The 18,459-nt window shown below is 38.8% G+C and overlaps 1 protein-coding gene across 1 annotated transcript in view; it reads right to left on the reverse strand.

The window, feature by feature from the left end:
- The window catches only part of GTF2I (general transcription factor IIi), a 132,243-nt gene that overhangs the window by 80,012 nt on the left and 33,772 nt on the right, over positions 1 to 18,459 (reverse strand). Inside the window, exons 3-8 of the mRNA XM_037041743.1 lie at positions 14,704 to 14,842; positions 11,056 to 11,190; positions 9,850 to 10,033; positions 9,647 to 9,675; positions 3,557 to 3,611; positions 3,013 to 3,056 (exon numbers count right to left, since the gene is read on the reverse strand). Coding sequence (XP_036897638.1) covers positions 3,013 to 3,056; positions 3,557 to 3,611; positions 9,647 to 9,675; positions 9,850 to 10,033; positions 11,056 to 11,190; positions 14,704 to 14,842 — 586 coding nt within the window. The remainder of the gene's footprint in view (positions 1 to 3,012; positions 3,057 to 3,556; positions 3,612 to 9,646; positions 9,676 to 9,849; positions 10,034 to 11,055; positions 11,191 to 14,703; positions 14,843 to 18,459) is intronic.

Below are 18,459 nucleotides of genomic sequence, written 5' to 3' on the forward strand. Positions count from 1 at the left end.
ATGTTACTGTAATAGTGGACACGTGTCATTAAACAATTGTTAAAATCCACAGAATGGACAAGACACAAGCCTAAAGTAAACTATGGACTTTGAGACCACGATGTGTCAAGGTAGGTTCATCACCATGAACAATGCACCGCTCTGATGTGGGATGCTAATAGCAAGGGAGGCTGTGCATGTGTGGAGGTAGAAGGTGTATGGGAACGTTCTGTACCTTCCGTCCAATTTTGCTGAAACTGCTATAAAATCTCTATTTAAAGCAAAGAAAACAAAAAGAAACACCCACCAGGACAGCTATAATAAAAAAAAGACAGACAATAACAAGCGCTGACCAGGATATGGAGAAACGGAAACCCTCATACGCTGGTGTTAAGACATAAAATGGTGCAGCCACTTAATGGTGTTAAGACATAAAATGGGAAAAGTTTGTTCGCAGCTCCAGTTAAGTGCAGAATTACCATAGACACAGCAACATTCCATGATATTCACTAAGAAGAAACAGAGATATTATTTCCACACACAGACAAGTAAGTAAATGTTCAAAGCAGTGGTATTCAAAACCACCAAAAAGTGGGAAAACTGAGATGTCTACCAAATGGTATTTGGATAAAGAAAAGATAGTGCACTAGTAGAATGGAGTAACACTTGGGTATGAACTACTTAAATGCACTATAGTGTTTTTTGAAGATGAGCCTCAAAACATGATGCAAAGTAAAATAATTAAAATGTAAAACATTATGTACTGTTTGATTGCACATATATTAAATGCCTACTAAACCTGAATCAGTGTTGGGCACAGAGAGTGACTCAAAACAGGAACTAGGTTTCTACTTGGGGTGATGGAAATGTTCTAAAATTAAACTGTGGTGACCACTGCAAAACTATGTACCTACTAAACATCAAGGAATTATACACTTAAGATAGGTAAATTCTGTGGCATATAAATTATATCTCAATAAAGCTATCTAAAAAAATCTATATGAAATAATATTATGAACATAACATTTAAAAATAAGGAATCAGGAATCAAATAGCAAAAAAAGCTTTGAGTTAAAAACAGTTTTCTTGGAGAGTAGAAAATGAGAGTGTGCAAAAAGGAAAAAGAGAATAAGAAAGTGCTATATTGATTTTTGTAAAAAAACCCCACAAAACTAGGTGGCATTTTACATTATTATTTTTTTAAAAATATATTTTATTGTTATACCATTACAGTTGTTCTATTCCCCCCTCTTCATTCCCCTCCACCCGTACTCTCTCCCCCACCATTCTCCCCCACTTAGTTTATAACCACGCGTCTCAAGTTCTTTAGATTCTATATTTCCCCTCACTATTCTTGCCCTCCCCCTATCTATTTTCTACCTACTGTCTATGCGATTTTCTGTGCCTTCTCCCCCTTCTCCTCCTCCCACTCCCCTGTTGCTAACCCTCCATGTGTTCTTCATTTCTATGGTTCCACTCCTGATTTAGCTGTCCTCCTGGTTTGCTTTTGTTTTAGGTGTGGTTATTAATACCTGTGAGTTTATTGTCCTTTCACTGTTCATATTTTTCATCTTCTTTTTCTTAGATGAGTCCCTTTAACATTTCATATAATAAGGGCTTGGTGATGATGAACTCCTTGAACTTGACCTTATCTGAGAAGCACTTTATCTGTCCTTCCATTCTAAATGAAAGCTTTGCTGGATAAAGCAATCTTGGCTGTAGGTCTTTGGATTTCATGACTTGGAATACTTCTTTCCAGCCCCTTCTTGCCTGTAAGGTCTCTTTTGAGAAATCNATAAAATCTTTAAAAAATAAAATGAAGGAGAGAATCCTAGAAGCAGCAAGAGATAAGGGGACAGTCACCTACAAAGGAGTGCCCATCAGACTCTCAGCTGATTTTTCAAAAGAGATCTTACAGGCAAGAAGGAGCTAGAAGGAAGTATTCCAAGTCATGAAATCCAAAGACCTACATCCAAGACTGCTCTATCCAGCAAAGCTTTCATTTAAAATGTAAGGGCAGATAAAGTGTTTCTCAGATAAGATCAAACTCAAGGAGTTCATCATCACCAAGCCCTTATTCATATGAAATGTTAAAGGGACGTATCTAAGAAAAAAAAGATAAAAAATATGAACAGTGAAAGGACAACAAACTCACACTTAATAACAACCACGCCTAAAACAAAAGCAAACTAAGAGGACAGCTAGATCAGGAGTGGAACCATAGAAATGAAGAACATATGGAGGGTTAGCAACAGGGGAGTGGGAGGAGGAGAAGGGGGGAGAAGAAACAGAAAATAAGTAGCATAGACGGTAGGTAGAAAATAGATAGGGGGGAGGACAAGAATAGTAGAGGAAATATAGAATCTAAAGAACTTGAGACACATGGTCATAAACTAAAGGGGGGGGTAGGGCAAGTGCAGGGTGGAGGGGGAATGAAGGGTGGGTATAGAAAAACTGTAATGGTACAATCAATAAAATATTTTTAAAAAGAATATAGAATATTGATTTTTGTTAAAAAAAAGAAATTAGGTAGCATTTTATATTATTATGCCTGTATAACTGAAAAATAAAAAGTATTTTAAAAACTGTCTACCCTAACTTATGTGGCTCAATACAATGAGTGCTGGCCTGCGAACCAAAGCATCACCAGTTTGATTCCCAGTCAGGGTACATGCCTGGGTTGCTGGCCAGGTCCCCAGGAGGGGGCGCGCGAGAGGAAACCACACATTGATGTTTCTTTCCCTCTCTTTTGCCCTCCCTTCCCCCTCCCTAAAAATAAATAAATAAATAAAATCTTTTCAAAAACCACACAAAACTGTCTACAAATGTGTATTTAGCAAATTTCTAGCTACCATTCATCAAACAAATTACTGTTTTGAGCTTTTGTACAATATGCTAACACCAATGTCACCATTGAAATAAATTTGTACTTCTCATTAAAAAAAAAAGGCATTGAGTCAAAATATAACCTACTAAATTAAAAGGCTCCCTTACTCAAATGTCATAATTGATTCTAAAAGCACTAGTACTTACCAGAGTCTTCTGTGGGTTCAGTCTTCACTTTGATGGAGCCACAACTAAAAGGAAAAGGAAGCTCTGCGTTGGTGAGGGCCACTCACACAGTATTCAAACGCACTGGATCTCAGCATAAAATCAATCACCTGACCAAGCTGAATGCAAACTGAATCTACTCTGAAATTTACATATTTATTTCTTAAATATGACTTCTGAACTGAATGTAGTGCTTTAGTTCTAACCGAACATTTTTGGGGTGGGGGAGTATTAACAAAATAATACAGAGTAGCAAATTAACTTTCAAATTCCACTTTACAAATAAGGCCTTTCTTTCTATCTACAATCTGATCATCAGAATCACATCAGTTTCACCCAGGAACTACTTTCATGCGGAACTAGTAAGTCAAAAACTGCATCTTCAGAGGATCCCCGAATGATTCAATTGCATACTAAACTTCAAAATGTCTGACATAGGCCTTTTTAATATTCTAGTAACTCAGTCATTGAAAAACTAAAACTTGGTGAGGTGTGCAAGCTAATTAGTACTAAGGAAGTTTTTTACCTTCCACTTGCAGATAGCATTGACCTTTCAGCATCTGTCACCATCACACGACCACCTATATGTACAAAAACAGAGTTAGGTTCTTCAAACACTTGAAATAGGACTAATATTCCCAAAGGTCCTAAATATAGAATGAACTGGCAGAAGGGGAACTCACACTTGTGGGTCACACTAGAATGAGTATAGCACTATTTAGAAAAGTGTCTTTTGTTCTCCCTCACAAGGAAGATAATTAGAGATAACAATGATCTAGCCATTTCCATCCCCTCACCCACAACACCCTCCCTTTAATGAAACACTCTTATTTTTATCAGTGAAACAAATACAGCAATATACTATTACTCTGGTAATGTAGAGTGAGACACTTTGAAGTATAAACGATAAAAAGATTTCTATTAAGACTAGAGCTGCTTTTGAGAATCTGGAAAAGAGGGGCTGCTGACAAGCACACGGTTTCTCTTTAGGGTGATGAAATGCTCTGAAATAACACAGCAGTGATAGTTGTTCATCTTGTGAACATACTAAAACCCAATCAATTGTACACTTTAGCATCAAGAATTTTGTTTTAGGGAAGGAAGGAAGGAAGGAAGGAAGGAAGGAAGGAAGGAGCTCCCCACCAAATGCTGATGAAGCTGTAGTCTCATACACTGCTAGTGGGAATGGAATAATCATGTAAAAACAGTCCGGCAGCTCTTTTTCTTTCTTTCTTTCTTTTTTAAAAAGATTTTATTTATTTATTTTTAGAGAGATGGAAAGAAAGGGAGAAAGAGAGGGAAACATCAGTGTGTGGTTGCCTCTGGCGTGCCCCCAACTGGAGACCTGACCCACAACCCAGGCATGTGCCCTGACTGGGAATTAAAATGGCCACCCTCTGGTTCGCAGGCTGGCACTCAATCCACTGAGTCACACCAGCCAGGGCTGCCCAGCAGTTTCTTAAAAAGTTAAATGTATAGCTACCATATGATCTAACCATTCCAACTTTACATATTTACCAAAGAGAATGAAAATATATATTCATATGAAGACTTGCACTCAAATATGCATAGCACATTCTTTGTAATAGCCAAGTAATGAAAAACCAAATTTTCACGGACAGGTGAATGACTAAACTAATTGTAATGTACCAAATACACTGGAACACTACTCAGCAATTTAAAAGTATGGATTGCTGATACATGAAACAACATGAATTAAGTCTCCAAATAAGAAGTCAAACCAAAAAAAGATACATACTATACGGCTCCATTTACATAAACTAATCTAGAAAATGCAAACAATCCAGAGTGACAGCACATCAGTGGTGGCCTAGGGAAGAGGGGTGGAAGGGCTGGAGGGAGGAATCACCCAGGGGTGTGCGGAAACTCTGGGGTAAAAGACGTATTCACTATCCTGATTGCACTGATGGTTTCACAGTGTCAAAACTTATCAAACTGTACATTTTAAATATGTGTGGGTTTATTGGATATACACCTCAATAAAGCTGTTAAATCTTTTTACAAGCAAAAAAATACAATCCCATCATAACCACAACATTTCAATTACATCAAGAGCTGGTATGGCAAGAAAGCCAAGTAATACAAACCCACCAATTCAAACCACTCATTACAAAACACCCTGCAGAAACATTCATTAGTTCTCACCGGTGTGGCTCAGTGGGTTGGGCATAATCTCACAAACCAAAAGGTCTTGGGTTTGATTACACATAGGAGCACATGCCAGGATTATAGGCCAAATCCCCATTTGGGGGCACGCAAGAGGCAACCTCACATTGATGTTTCTTTCCCTGTCTTTCTCCCTCCCTTTCCCTTTCTCTGAAAAAAAAAAAATAAGCCTAAACAAAATCTTCATTGATTAACGCCCAGGCCACAACATTTGAAAGCAAGTTTCTAATATAAAAGATTTCACAAAATACAAATAGCAGACTTAAGTCTAATCTAGAAAACTTTTAAGAAAAAAAATACTGACCACAAAAAAGTCTGAATTTTAACTTAAACATGAGAAAGAAATCTTCTTTCTCCGTCTTCAAAAGGACATACACAGAAAAACAACAGCTACATCACAACGGCGGAAGCCTGGATGCCTTCCAGCTAACATCTAGGACAAGGTGAAATGTTCTATTGGATGTTCTAGCCCCATCAACAGAATTGAAAAATAAAAAGCATTCATTTCACAAAAAAACAAACAAACTGTCTCAGTTCACACCATGTAGAAAGCCCAGAAATAAAGTCAGGGTCAACTAACTTTTAACAAAGATGCCAAAGCAATTCTAGAGGAAAGAATAGTCTTTTCAACAAATTCTGCTGCCGAAACTGGGTGTGAATTTATACCCTTACCAGGTACCAAAATTATCTCAAAATTGAAAGCACATCTAAATATAAGAACTATAGCTATAAAACTTTACAGAAGAAAACATAACAAATCTTCAGGACCTTGAGGTCTGGCAACAGTCTCTTAGATAACACCATCAAAAGCAGTGCAATGAAAAGTGAAATGAACTTCACAAAAATTAAAAACTTTTCTTCCTTGAAGAATATTATCAAGCAAGTGAAAGGGCAATTTGTAGAACTAGAGAAAATATTTATAGGGAGAATATATAAAGGACTCTTATAACTCAGTCATAAAAACACAAATGACCCAATTAGAACGTGTATAAAGGGCTCTGGTTGGTGTGGCTCAGTGGACAAGCGCTGACCTGCGAACCGAAAGCTGCTGGTTCGATTTCCTGTCAGCAAATGTGCCTGGGGTGCCTGGGTTGTGGGCCAGGCCCCCATTGGGGGCCATGTGAGAGGCAACCAATCAATGTATCTCTCACTCATCAAAGTTTCTCTCCCTCCTTCCCCTCTCTCTAAAAATAAATAAAATCTTAAAAAAAAAAACAACCATGGGGAGAGGATCTGATTAGACACTTTTCTGAAGAATATACACATTGAATGGCCAGTAAGCACATGAAAAGATACTCAACTTTAGTAATTAGGGTTACACAAATCAAAACCACAGTGTGAGGGCTTCCAGCCAAGATGCAGGAGTAGGTGGAAACACTGTGTCCCCTCCACAACTAAATTTAAAGACAGCTAAGTTTGAGAAACAAAGACGAAGGCAAAACAGTGAAAACTGAACTGTACTGAAGTCCGACAACATCGATCCACTCAGCCAGACCGTGTCACAACCCAGGGACTGGGTCGCCCGGCCCTGGTGAACACCTAAGGCTCCACCCCTCAAACGTAACAGATGTGAACAGACCAAACATTATGACTCAAGAACAGCTCAAAGCTCCAGAGCCTATAATTCTAAGTGACCAAGAAATAGCCAATTTTTCAGATGCACAGTTCAAAACACTGGTGATCAGGATGCTCACAGAATTGGTCGATTTTAGCCACAGATTAGAGGAACATATGAAGGCTAAACTGATTGAAATGAAGGGATATGCACAGGAAACCAAAAGTGATGGAAAGGAAACTGAGACTCAAATCAAGGGAGTGGAACAGAAAGAAGAAAAAAATGATGAAACTCAAAAGAATAAAGAAACAAGAATTCAAAAAAATGAGGAACCTCCAGGACATCTTTAAACGTTCCAACATCCGAATTATAGGGGTACCAGAAGGGGAAGAGGAACAGCCACTAGTGGAAAACTTACTTGAACAAATAATAAAGGAGAACTTCCCCACTCTGGCAAAGGAAATAGACTTCCAGGAAATCCAGGAAGCTCAGAGAGTCCCAAAGAAGTTGGACCCAAGAACAAACACACCAAGGCACATCATAATTACATTAGCCAAGATTCAAATGAAGGAGAGAATCCTGAAAGCAGCAAGAGATAAGGGGACAGTCACCTACAAAGGAGTGCCCATCAGACTGTCAGCGGATTTCTCAAAAGAGACCTTACAGGCAAGAAGGGGCTGGAAAGAAGTATTCCAAGTCATGAAATCCAAAGACCCACATCCAAGACTGCTCTATCCAGCAAAGCTTTCATTTAGAATGGAAGGGTAGGTAAAGTGCTTCTCAGATAAGGTCAAGTTGAAGGAGTTCATCATCACCAAGCCCTTATTATATGAAATGTCAAAGGGACTTATCTAAGAAAAAGAAGATGAAAAATATGAACAGTGAAAGGACAGCAGACTCACAGTTATTAACAACCACACTTAAAACAAAAGCAAACCAAGAGGACAGCTAGATCAGGAGTGGAACCATAGAAATGGAGATCACATGGAGGATTAGCAAAAGGGGAGTAGGAGGAGGAGAAGGGGGGAGAAGGTACAGAAAATAAGTAGCATAGATGGTAGGTAGAAAATAGACAGGGGGAGGGCAGGAATACTATGGGAAATACAGAAACTAAAGAACTTGTGACACATGGACATGAACAAAGGGGGGGAATGGTGGGAGGGTGTCGGGTGGAGGGGAGTGAAGGGGGGAATGGGACACCTGTAATGGCATAATCAATAAAATATATTAAAAAACAACAACAAAAAACCACAGTGAAATACCACTTTATACTCATTGGGAAGGCAAAAACCAAAGGGGTATGGAGAAATTTGACCCCTCAAGCAATGCTAGTAAGAACATTAAATGGAACAGTCACTCTGGAAAACAGTGTGGCAATTTCTCAGGTAAATCAAAAATTGCACTATGATCCAGCATTTCCACTCCTAGGTATATATATATCCAAGAGAAATTCAAGTACATACAGATAAAAACTTGTTTAATTATGGTCAAAATATTAGTGTTAATATCAGCCAAGTGGGAACTATCTAAATGTCTATCAACTCATAAATGGGTGGTATATTAATATTCAGTAATATTTAATATTCAGTAATTAAAAAGGAAAAAATAATGATATTCCCAACAACCTAGATCAGGGGTGTCCAAATTTTGACATTTCTGGGCCATAATGGAAGAACAAGAGCTGTCTTGGGCCACAAATGAAATACACTGACACTAACAAAAACACAAAAACCTCTTCATGTTTAAAGTAAATTTATGATTTTGTGCTGGGCCGCATTCATAGCCTTCCTGGGCCAAGGTTGGTTCAAATGAATTGTGCTCAGTGTAAAAAGCTAATTTCAAGGCCCTGGCCACTAGCTCAGTTGGTTGAAGCGTCATCCCAAAGTGACACATTGTAAGGATACATCCTGTGTAGTTCGATTATATAACATCCATGAAGTAACACACGGAGATGATGGAAATATTCTCAAATTAGACTGTGGCAATGGTTATAAAACTCTGTTTTTTAATTTTTTAATTGTATATCTTCTAAAAATCACTAAATGATATACTTAAAATTGGTGAATTTTATGGCATGTCAATTATACCTCAATAAAGCTTCTAAAAATAAATCTTTTCATCCTGATGAGAACAAAATAAAGATTACTTGACAGAAAACAAAATAGGTTTGGGTGGGTATACATTATCCTTACACTTTATCCTCACACTGGTTAAGAGGCTGCCAATGACAATGGTTATTTATTTCCAAAAGTCTCAAATAAACCTTGCTCCAAGGAGTCCCAGTCTTCTATCACTCTTCCCAACAAATGGAATGGCTTGGCTTCCCAAAAGAAAATCCTGCTCAACTCCTCCTCATTTCTTTAAGGGTTCATCTTAATGCTCTCCTCTTCACAAAAGCCTTCCTGGGCTATGAAAGAACCCTTCCTCCGACAAACTTCCACAGTACTTGCTCTAACCATTCCTGTGGCACACTCTTGCTCCGGTGACTTTATGGATTTTGTCATCTTTCCCATTAGACTACCAGCACTCAAAAGCTTTAATGCTTACACAGGGTCGTGTATCCCCTCCCCACACAATCTTGTGCTTAATCATTCCATGCCTATTCAATAAATACTAAATAAACTAAGTCGTATTCATCTTGCAACCATAAAACTCTGAATGCACATCACAAACAAAGTAGCAGAGCTGAAAACAAGTCTACTTTTTCAGCTCAAAGACCTTTCATTGGTTTATATAAATATCACAACGCCCCACTCCAAAATATCTCCCATCATATTCTCAAAGGAAGTAAGAGAAATCATTACGATGTATTGCACTTGGCACAACAGATTTAGGAACACAACCAGCTATCACACAGGCAAAGCAATTACTTACCTAGGTGCTTCTTTGGCTCCAGGAAAGGTCTGCATTAAAAGAAAACCAAAAAAACTAAGAATACAGAAACCAAAATTACTGTAGAGCATACACTTAAATGACTTCTACAGTAAGCATGAATGTTTTAAATATAATAAAATAAGCTGAATTATTCAATTTTATATAAATACACTATTGGTGGGCAAGGGACACAAATACTTTACCTCTTAATGATGAATGAAATCCCCGCTTTGTTCTCCAAAATCCACTTCAGAGTGGCAAGGTCGTAGTTCTCAGGGTGTTTAAAGGCGACTCCCTCCGGAAGGCCCTGCACCACCACAGCCGACTGATCTCGCAGCATCTTCTCATACGGAACAGGCACCACTGTTGATTTTCCTAACGCTTTCCCTGGGGTAAGAGACAGTGGTGAGGTGACGTGGAAAGAAGATAAACATCATTAAACGTTAAGATTAAAAACTAGACCATCAGTTTATCATGGGTCAATAAATGGTATTCATGCTATCTTGTAGCATCTAATTTCAAAACTACTTTGAAATATCATAGGCCTTAGTCCCATGTTAGCAAAAGTTCTCAACCAGAAACAAATCCAAAGGGCCAAAAAGCAAATACATGAGACACTCACATAAAATCTACACAGATAGGAACAATGGTCGATTGCTTGCACTATTCTCTTTCTTCGCCAAGGTCCCACTCTGGTATAACACAATCTGTCCATTTACAATTCAGCCTCAGAACATGGAAACCTGACAAATCCAACTGCCACCCCAAGAGGCAATTTTTGATTAATATTCTCACTGAAAACTTTCTAGATGAACAAAACCTACCTTTACAAGTGACTGGATTCTGTCAGGCTGTCGGTACGTATGACGCATTGAGCCCACCGATACTGGAACTCCATCCCCCAGAATTCAATTTTATGTACGACCTCACACCATAACCTATATCGGCCCCCTCTGACCACTTTTCTTCCTTAAAAGAGCTTTGTTTGCCACATAACTGGACTAACGAAAGGTGGTTTTTTCCTGGGAAACTGGCATACATAGGAAAAATAGACAATTCCTTCTGGATGATTGTGATGTGCTGGTGAGGGTTCTCTGGTGCAGGATACTCATGGCAAAAGGCTATGCATGTGTGAGGGACACTGGTATTCGGGAGATCTATGCACCTGCCCTTGATTTTGCTGTGACTCTAAACCTGCTCTAAGAAAAAAAAAAAACAACTCTAATGCTGTATTTGTTTCTCGGTTCCTTCAAACTGCAAATAGAAAACAAGGCTGTTCCTAATGTTAACATCCAACATTGACAGATAAATTCAATTTGTGAAAGTGTGTTGTATGATGTTAAAACCCACCTTTTAGAAAACTCAGTCATATAATCTATCTTTTAAAAAATTCAAGTGTATAACCTTACCATAGCAAAAGCAGAAATAATCCTCAACAGTTTTTCTGAGTGCTTCGATCTCTACAGCATCTACACTCATCCGATTTGCCTGGGTTGTAGATTTCATTTTATGCATCTTGGCAGCCTTTTCCTCTTCTTCAACACCTGTAAAATAATTAATGATATACAAAGGCCTGTATCCATTTCTTATTATCTGGCTTTCAGTATGATTATTTTCCAATATTCTAACATTTATGATGTATTATATAAACACAGAAAGGAAAGAGAAGAGGGGGAACTTTAAAAATAAAAGCAAAGCCCTGAGCAGGTTGTTTGGAATGTAGTCCAGTACACCAAAAAGGCTGTGGGTTCCATCCCCAGTTGGGGAATGAATGTACAGAAGCCACTGATTGATGTTTCTCTTTCTCTCTCTCCCTGCCCACGCCAACTCCCTTTCTCTCTCTCTAAAATCAGTAACTGTATCCTCAGGTGAGGATAAAATATAAAAGTAAAAAGCTAGCCCTGGCTGGTGTGGTTCAGTGGATTGAGGGCCAGCCTGTGAACCAACGCTGCGGGTTCAATTCCCTGTCAGGGCACATGCCTGGGTTGTGCCCTGGGTTGTGGACCAGGTCCCCAGTTGGGGGCATGCGAGAGGCAACCGATCAATGAATTTCTCACATACTGATGTTTTTCTCCCTCTATTCCTCCCTCCCTTCCCCTCTAAAAGTAAATAAATAAAATCTTGTAAACATTTTTTAAAATGAAAGCTAAAAGACATGTTACTTAAATGAAAATAAGAAATGATGATCATCTCTGACATAAGCTTAGCTTTAACATAAGCTTAGCTTTAACTAAAAATCCTATAAATCAGTTACATGCTTTTTAATTGACGAGAGAGAGAGAGCGCGACATCAATTAGTTGTTCCACTTATTTATGCATTCATCAGTTGCTTCTTATATGTACCCTGATAGTAGATTGAATCCACAACCTTGGTGCATGGGACTGATGTTTTAACCAATTTAACTACCTGGACAGGGAAGCTACTAATTTTGCCTTAAGACTAATTTACCAGCTACAAACTTAAATAAGGGAATATTATCAACACAAAACATGTTCTAGCCTTGCGGAGTTCAAACACAACAGCCACTAGACAACTGTGGCTACTGAGCACTTCAAACGTTGACAGTCCAAATGTGTTCTGTGTTTACCAGGTTGGATTTTTCAGACTTAGTACAAAAATAATATGCAAAATATGCCATTAATAATTTTACACTGATTACATGTTGAATGATAATATTTTAGATGTATCAGGTTTAAATATAACCACTAAAATAGATTGCACATCTTTCTTCTTTCTTTTTACCAATATCATAACCAGGAAATTCTAAATTTCATGAGTGATTCACATTATATTATTTCTAGTGCTTTTCTAAAGCACAGAAAAGAGCTTTGATTTTTTCCCCCATATTTTCTAAAACTGACCCCAAACCTATTGATTGGGCTTCAGAAGACCTCTACTAATCCATATCCACAAAATAATTTATAAAATTATTAGTTACCCAAAAATTCTCTCCAAAAATTATTCACCATGGAATCAAATTAGTGTTAACAAAAAGAAAGTGCGGCCCTGGCTGGTGTAGCTGAGTGGATTGAGTGCAGGCCTGCGAACTAGGGGATCGCAGTTCAATTCCCAGTCAGGGCACGTGCCTGAGTTGCAGGCCAGTTCCCAGTGGAGGACACGCGAGAGGCAACCATATTTTGGTATTTCTCTCCCTCTCTCCTTCCCTTCCCCTCTAAAGATAAATAAATAAAATCTTTAAAATATTTTTTAAAGAAAAAAAAGTGTGAATACTGATAGGCAAGGACTACAATTTGCAACGGAGTTCAATTTCACTGAAGCTTAGTTTCAACCAATGGAGAAACACACAAGCAAGACAGTACCTGGAACAGGAACACAAATACGGCTGCCAGTGGGATGACAGTGTTCATGGGACAGATAGCACAACATATCATCGAAGTAACATTAGTATAAACAAATACACAAACATAATCAAATTCTTAAAAATTCATAAAGTGACAAGAAATGGAAAAAAATTAAACACTGATTACTACCATAAAGTTTAACAGCTCACAGCTGGGTGGGGAGGAGGGAATATAGTGAAGGAGAGAGGGGTTTTTTTGTTTTTTTTTTTTAAATATTTTATTTATTTATCTTTTTAGAGGGGAAGGGAAGGAGAGAGGAAAGAAACATCAATGTATGGTTGCTTCTTGTGCATCCCCTGCAGGGAACTGGCCCCTGCAGGAAACTGGCCTGCAACCCAAGCATGTGCCCTGACTGGGAATCGAACCGGGATCATCTGGTTCGCAGGCCCGCACTCAATCCACTGAGCTACACCAGCCAGGGCTGAGAGATGTTTTTTTAAAAGGACTAAAAATATAATTGTGAATTGGAATTCATGAATTAAGAAACCTATTTTTACTTACCCATAATCTGCCTGATTTATCATAAATAGGATCTAACTTGATAATGGAAATATAAATTTGGATGTTAACGACACATATATAGCTATAGACATACTCATCTTTAATTGTTCTTTTTCTGTGTATCACAGTTAATATAAAAGTTATGGCTCTGGCTGGTGTGGCTCAGTGGATTGAGTGCAGGCCTATAAACCAAAGGGTCGCTAGTTCGATTCCCAGTCAGGGCACATGCCTGGGTTACACACCGGGTCCCCGGCATGGGGCATGGAAGAGGCAACCGCACACTGATGTTTCTCTCCCTCTCTTTCTCCTTCCCTTCCCCTCTCTCTAAAAATAAATCAATCTTCAAAAAAATAAAAACCCAATAAAAGCTATGAAGAATGTTAGGTTAAACACAGACACAAAATTGTCATACTGTGAAAAGGAATAGGTATTAATACCCTACAGTGACTTTCTCTACTGCACTGGTTCCAGTGCCAAGTGACCTCACCAAATGCAGGAAGTCCCCGCTGGCAGAACTCAATGAAATCTCTGTCAACTCTATTCCACCGAGGGAGTCAGAAAGACCTATTTTAACATTGTATCATGCTCACAAAAAAATGAATGCACAGATAGACTTGTTTTTAACACATTATTTATCAAGAAAAGAATGGCTTATCTGAATAAGAACTTTCAATCAATTCAAAATTTATGTTCTCTTTCATGTTTTTCACAAATTCAGAGTAAAGCCAAGCAAGGAACAGGGTATAATAAACATTTACCATTTTCTTACACTTTTCAGTATTTATCCTTATATGTTACCATGTCAGTGATTCATTCTAAGCATTTTTTTTTACATTTTATTTATTTTCAGAGAGAGGAAGGAAGGGATAAAGCAAGGGAGAGAAACATAGATGTGGGAGAGAATACAGTTGCCTTTTGCAAGCCCCCAACAGGGCACCAGGCCCGCAACCAGGCATGTACCCTGACCGAGAACGGAACCAGCACCACTTCGGTTCGCAGGCCAGCGCTCAATCCACTGAGCAACACTGGCTGGGACTCATTTTGAGCATTTTGCAATGTCACCATGGACATTTCAGAAAGTACTTTTTTTACTATAAATCTCATTCTGCTTTAGAATATAGTATGATGTGTTAATGCATAAATATTTAGGTTTAATATTTATGAAATACAAAAGCTAAAAATACAATACTTACAGTATCTCACAAAATCTTTCTGAAAATCCTTTCTGGTGTTGACAAAAGCACGTCCTCTCTCAGTTCCAACGACAAACATGTCTGTTTCATACACTGCAATGCAGGCCACTTCTGCCTTGGACTTGGCCAGTTCTTTGCACTGAAATAGAAAAAATGAAGAGTTACATACAGATACAATTTAAAAGTATTGTGTCGGGAGCTGACTAGCAGCCATCCCTGGATGGGGATGGATGAGATGCATCTGCACAGCAGGGGCAACTGTGGCTGGACTTCCTGTCTATCTCTCCCTGCATGTTTGTTTTTGCGATTAATAGGTGGTGGGATTGTCAGACAACTGCATTTCAGGTCCAATGATCCGCATAATTCCAATGAAGTTGTACAAAATGATCTCTTGGCCAGAGAACAAAGTTCCCCCTAATGAAGTAGCCCCTGAATATCTAAAAGTTGATGGAGTAACAGCCCCTCCTCTACCCTGGACAGGAATATATATTAATGGAATTAGGCAAAGAAACAGGAGAAGCTGGTTAGCTACTACAGACTAAGCACATAGAAACAATTACCAAGGAGTCAGAGTCTATACTACATAATGAAACATTTTAGACAGAAAGATAGATAGCTAAAAGTTAGACATCAAAAAGGCCTCATAATGAATTTCCTAACCTCTGCTCGGTCTAGTGTACCTTTTGCCCCATGTCAAATTCTAAGAACTTTATTAATCAATAAGACATTCAAACTCTGTACATAGAGCTACTTCAAATTGTCTGATTAATGGTTCCCCTGGTCAAAGCAACTTTTAACATAACTGAAACTATGGAAATTCTTGTACTTTTCCTGGTTACCTCTGTATTGGTTTTTTCTGCTTAACTGATCATGCCCTGAACCTACTTCTTTAACGTTAAGTAACAATCTCCATAAAAATAAAGCCTAAATCAAACTCTGAGAGTTCATTCAGACCCACAGAGGCTGGCTGCTCTCTGGCACCCACTCGGGTGTCTGACTCATCATTTGTCGCCTGTGCCGTCCATCCTTCAGGGATCCTGAACCCTGCCGAGGCTGGACCCCGGCAGTATCGTTTCTGATGGGTGAATAAAAAAATCTTATCCCTTAAACTGTCTTAATACATAACCTGGAAACAAATAAAGTTTCTACTTTTTGCACTTGTTATGTACACAAAAACAAAGAGTTCCCACTTTTCAAGGGGGCTTTCTTTTTTAATATTTTTTTTAAAGATTTTATTTATTTATTTTTAGAGAGGGGAAGGGAGGGAGAAAGAGAGAGAGAAACATCAGTGTGTGGTTACCTCTAATGTACCCACCCCCAACCAGGGACCTGGCCCACAAGTCAGGCATGTGTCCTAACGGGGAATCCAACCGGCACCTCTGGGTCACAGGAGGCATTCAATCCACTGAGCCACACCAACCAGGGCTCTTTTTGTATAGTTTTTACCGCTGATTTTAAACAGAAGTACAGAATTTATAAGAAAAAAGGCAGCAATCCCTGCAAACAGATCCCATTCGATCTGTTAAAGGTCAAATTCATAAGACTCAGGTACACACACAGGCTTACTGGGGAGTACTCTGGGTACCAAACCTGAGGAGTACAAAGGGTGCAGGCGCCACAGGGAGTGGAACGTGACACACCTGCGTCAGGAGAGCTCTGGAACTGAAATGGCCCTCCCCAAAGAGGCAGACAGATCTTGGGCAAGGGATCCTCTAACACACAAAGTAGCTGGGGAGATGAGTGCCACCAGTCCTAGAGAGAGGTCTGGAAGTCACAGCACAACATCCATTATGCGTAGCCTGCGGGCCACATAGGGCCCAGGATGGCATTGAATGTGACCCAACACAAAAATTGTACATTTATTTAAAACCTTTGTTTTGCTCATCAGTTTTCATTACTGTGTTTTAGTGTATTTAGTGTGTGGCCCAAGACAACTCTTCTTCCAGTGTGGCCTAGAGATGCCCAAAGGTTGGACACCCCTGCATTACATAATCCCACCTCCAGAAGTATTTCCATAGCTATACACAACTGGAATCACATTTAGGTGTGTATACTTTTACTAAGAATGGTTTTTACTAAGTATATTCCCATGAGATTAAATATTCTTTAAAATCTTAATAAGAGTATACAATATAGCATTCCATTTTGTGGATATACAATAATTCATTTCATGCTAACCTTATTGAAAATGTTGGCGATTTTAATTGCCACTCCTAAAAGCAACACTGAAATAATAATCTGGGAAGAAAATACTTGTGTGTATCTTGAATGACCTTCTCAGAAGAGACTGAGACATGGAAAACTTCGACTATGAAAGTAAATATACTTTCTCCACTGCCTGGGGTGGCTCAGTGGACTTAGTGCTGGCTTGAGAACCAAAAGGTTGCTGGTTGACTCCCAGTCAGGGCACATGCCTGGGTTGCAGAACAGACCCCTAGCACAGGGTACATAAGAGGCAACCTCTCAATGATGTTGCTCTCCCTCTCTTTCTCCCTCTCTTCCCCTCTCTCAAAAAATAAATAAATGAAAGGAAGGAAAGAGGAAGGGACGGTGGGCAGAGGGAGGGAAGGAAGGTGGGAAGGAAGGCAGAAAGGGAGGGAAAAGAAAGGAAGAAGGAAGGAAAGAAAGAAAAAATACTTTCCTTTTTATACTCACCTAAGGATGTTTATAGATTTTACAAAGAGATAGGGGAAGGAAAGGAGGGCGGGTGGGGGAGAGAGAGAGAGACATCAATGTGAAAGAGAAACATCGATCAGTTGCCTTCTGCATGTGCCCTGACTGGGGATCAAACTCACAATCTTTGATGTACAGGGCAATGCTTCAACTGAGTCACCAGCCAGGGCTGAAAATAAATACTTTTAAGGTTCTCAAAACCTATGAAAAGGGGAAAAGCAAGGCTCTTTCAGTTTATACTCTCACTTGTACTTCTAAAAGAGCTAACAATTCCCTACCGGGCAAATATTATTGTGCAAATTTCCCAGAAACATTTGAGAGGGTAATTAGCATAGTCAATAAGCCACTGATTAGTATCAAAATGAAAGAGTTTTGTATTTTAGGTAGTTTTCTGTCAATTAACATATCCTTTGCTAATTTTACTATTGTGTTAGTAGTGTTTTTTTTTTTAAAGATTTTATCTATTTATCTTTAGAGGGAAAAGGAAGGAGAGAGGGAGAGAAATATCAATGTATGGTTGCTTCTCGTGCATCCCCTGCTGGGAACTGGCCTGCAACCCAGGCATGTGCCCTGACTGGGAATTGAACCGCGATCGTCTGGTTCGCAGGCCTGCGCTCATGTTAGTAGTGTTTTCCCACTGATGCATTAAAATCCTCAATGTCGGGCATAGAAAGCTGCTTACAGAATTAAATACACAATTACAAAATTTTTCTGATTTTTAAATTTTTCTTAATATAACTATTTTTTATTTTTCCTCATCTAGATTTTAACCCGACACATGATAAACACTAAATTTATTTATTTTTTTTGCCAAACAGCCTGTTCTCATTTGCTGAAAACCACAGCTTCCCTCCATTTCTCCTTGATTTGTACAATAATGACCTTCTAATTTTTTAAATGGAAAGTGCTTCCATAATATTACCTTAAAATGTAATCTAGAATAAATAATGTTATACCTGCTGCAATGCAGAAATCTTTTGAACTATAATAAAGCCGAAGTAGAGAACATCAGACCAAGAGGTGAGCCAAAAGTCATTCCCAGCAGGAAGAATCACGCCATACCAAAATTCTGTTACACTGCAT

The sequence above is a fragment of the Sturnira hondurensis genome, unplaced genomic scaffold (assembly GCF_014824575.4).
Source record: "Sturnira hondurensis isolate 20B ecotype Veracruz unplaced genomic scaffold, ASM1482457v3 Scaffold0003166, whole genome shotgun sequence".
Lineage (NCBI taxonomy): Eukaryota > Metazoa > Chordata > Mammalia > Chiroptera > Phyllostomidae > Sturnira > Sturnira hondurensis.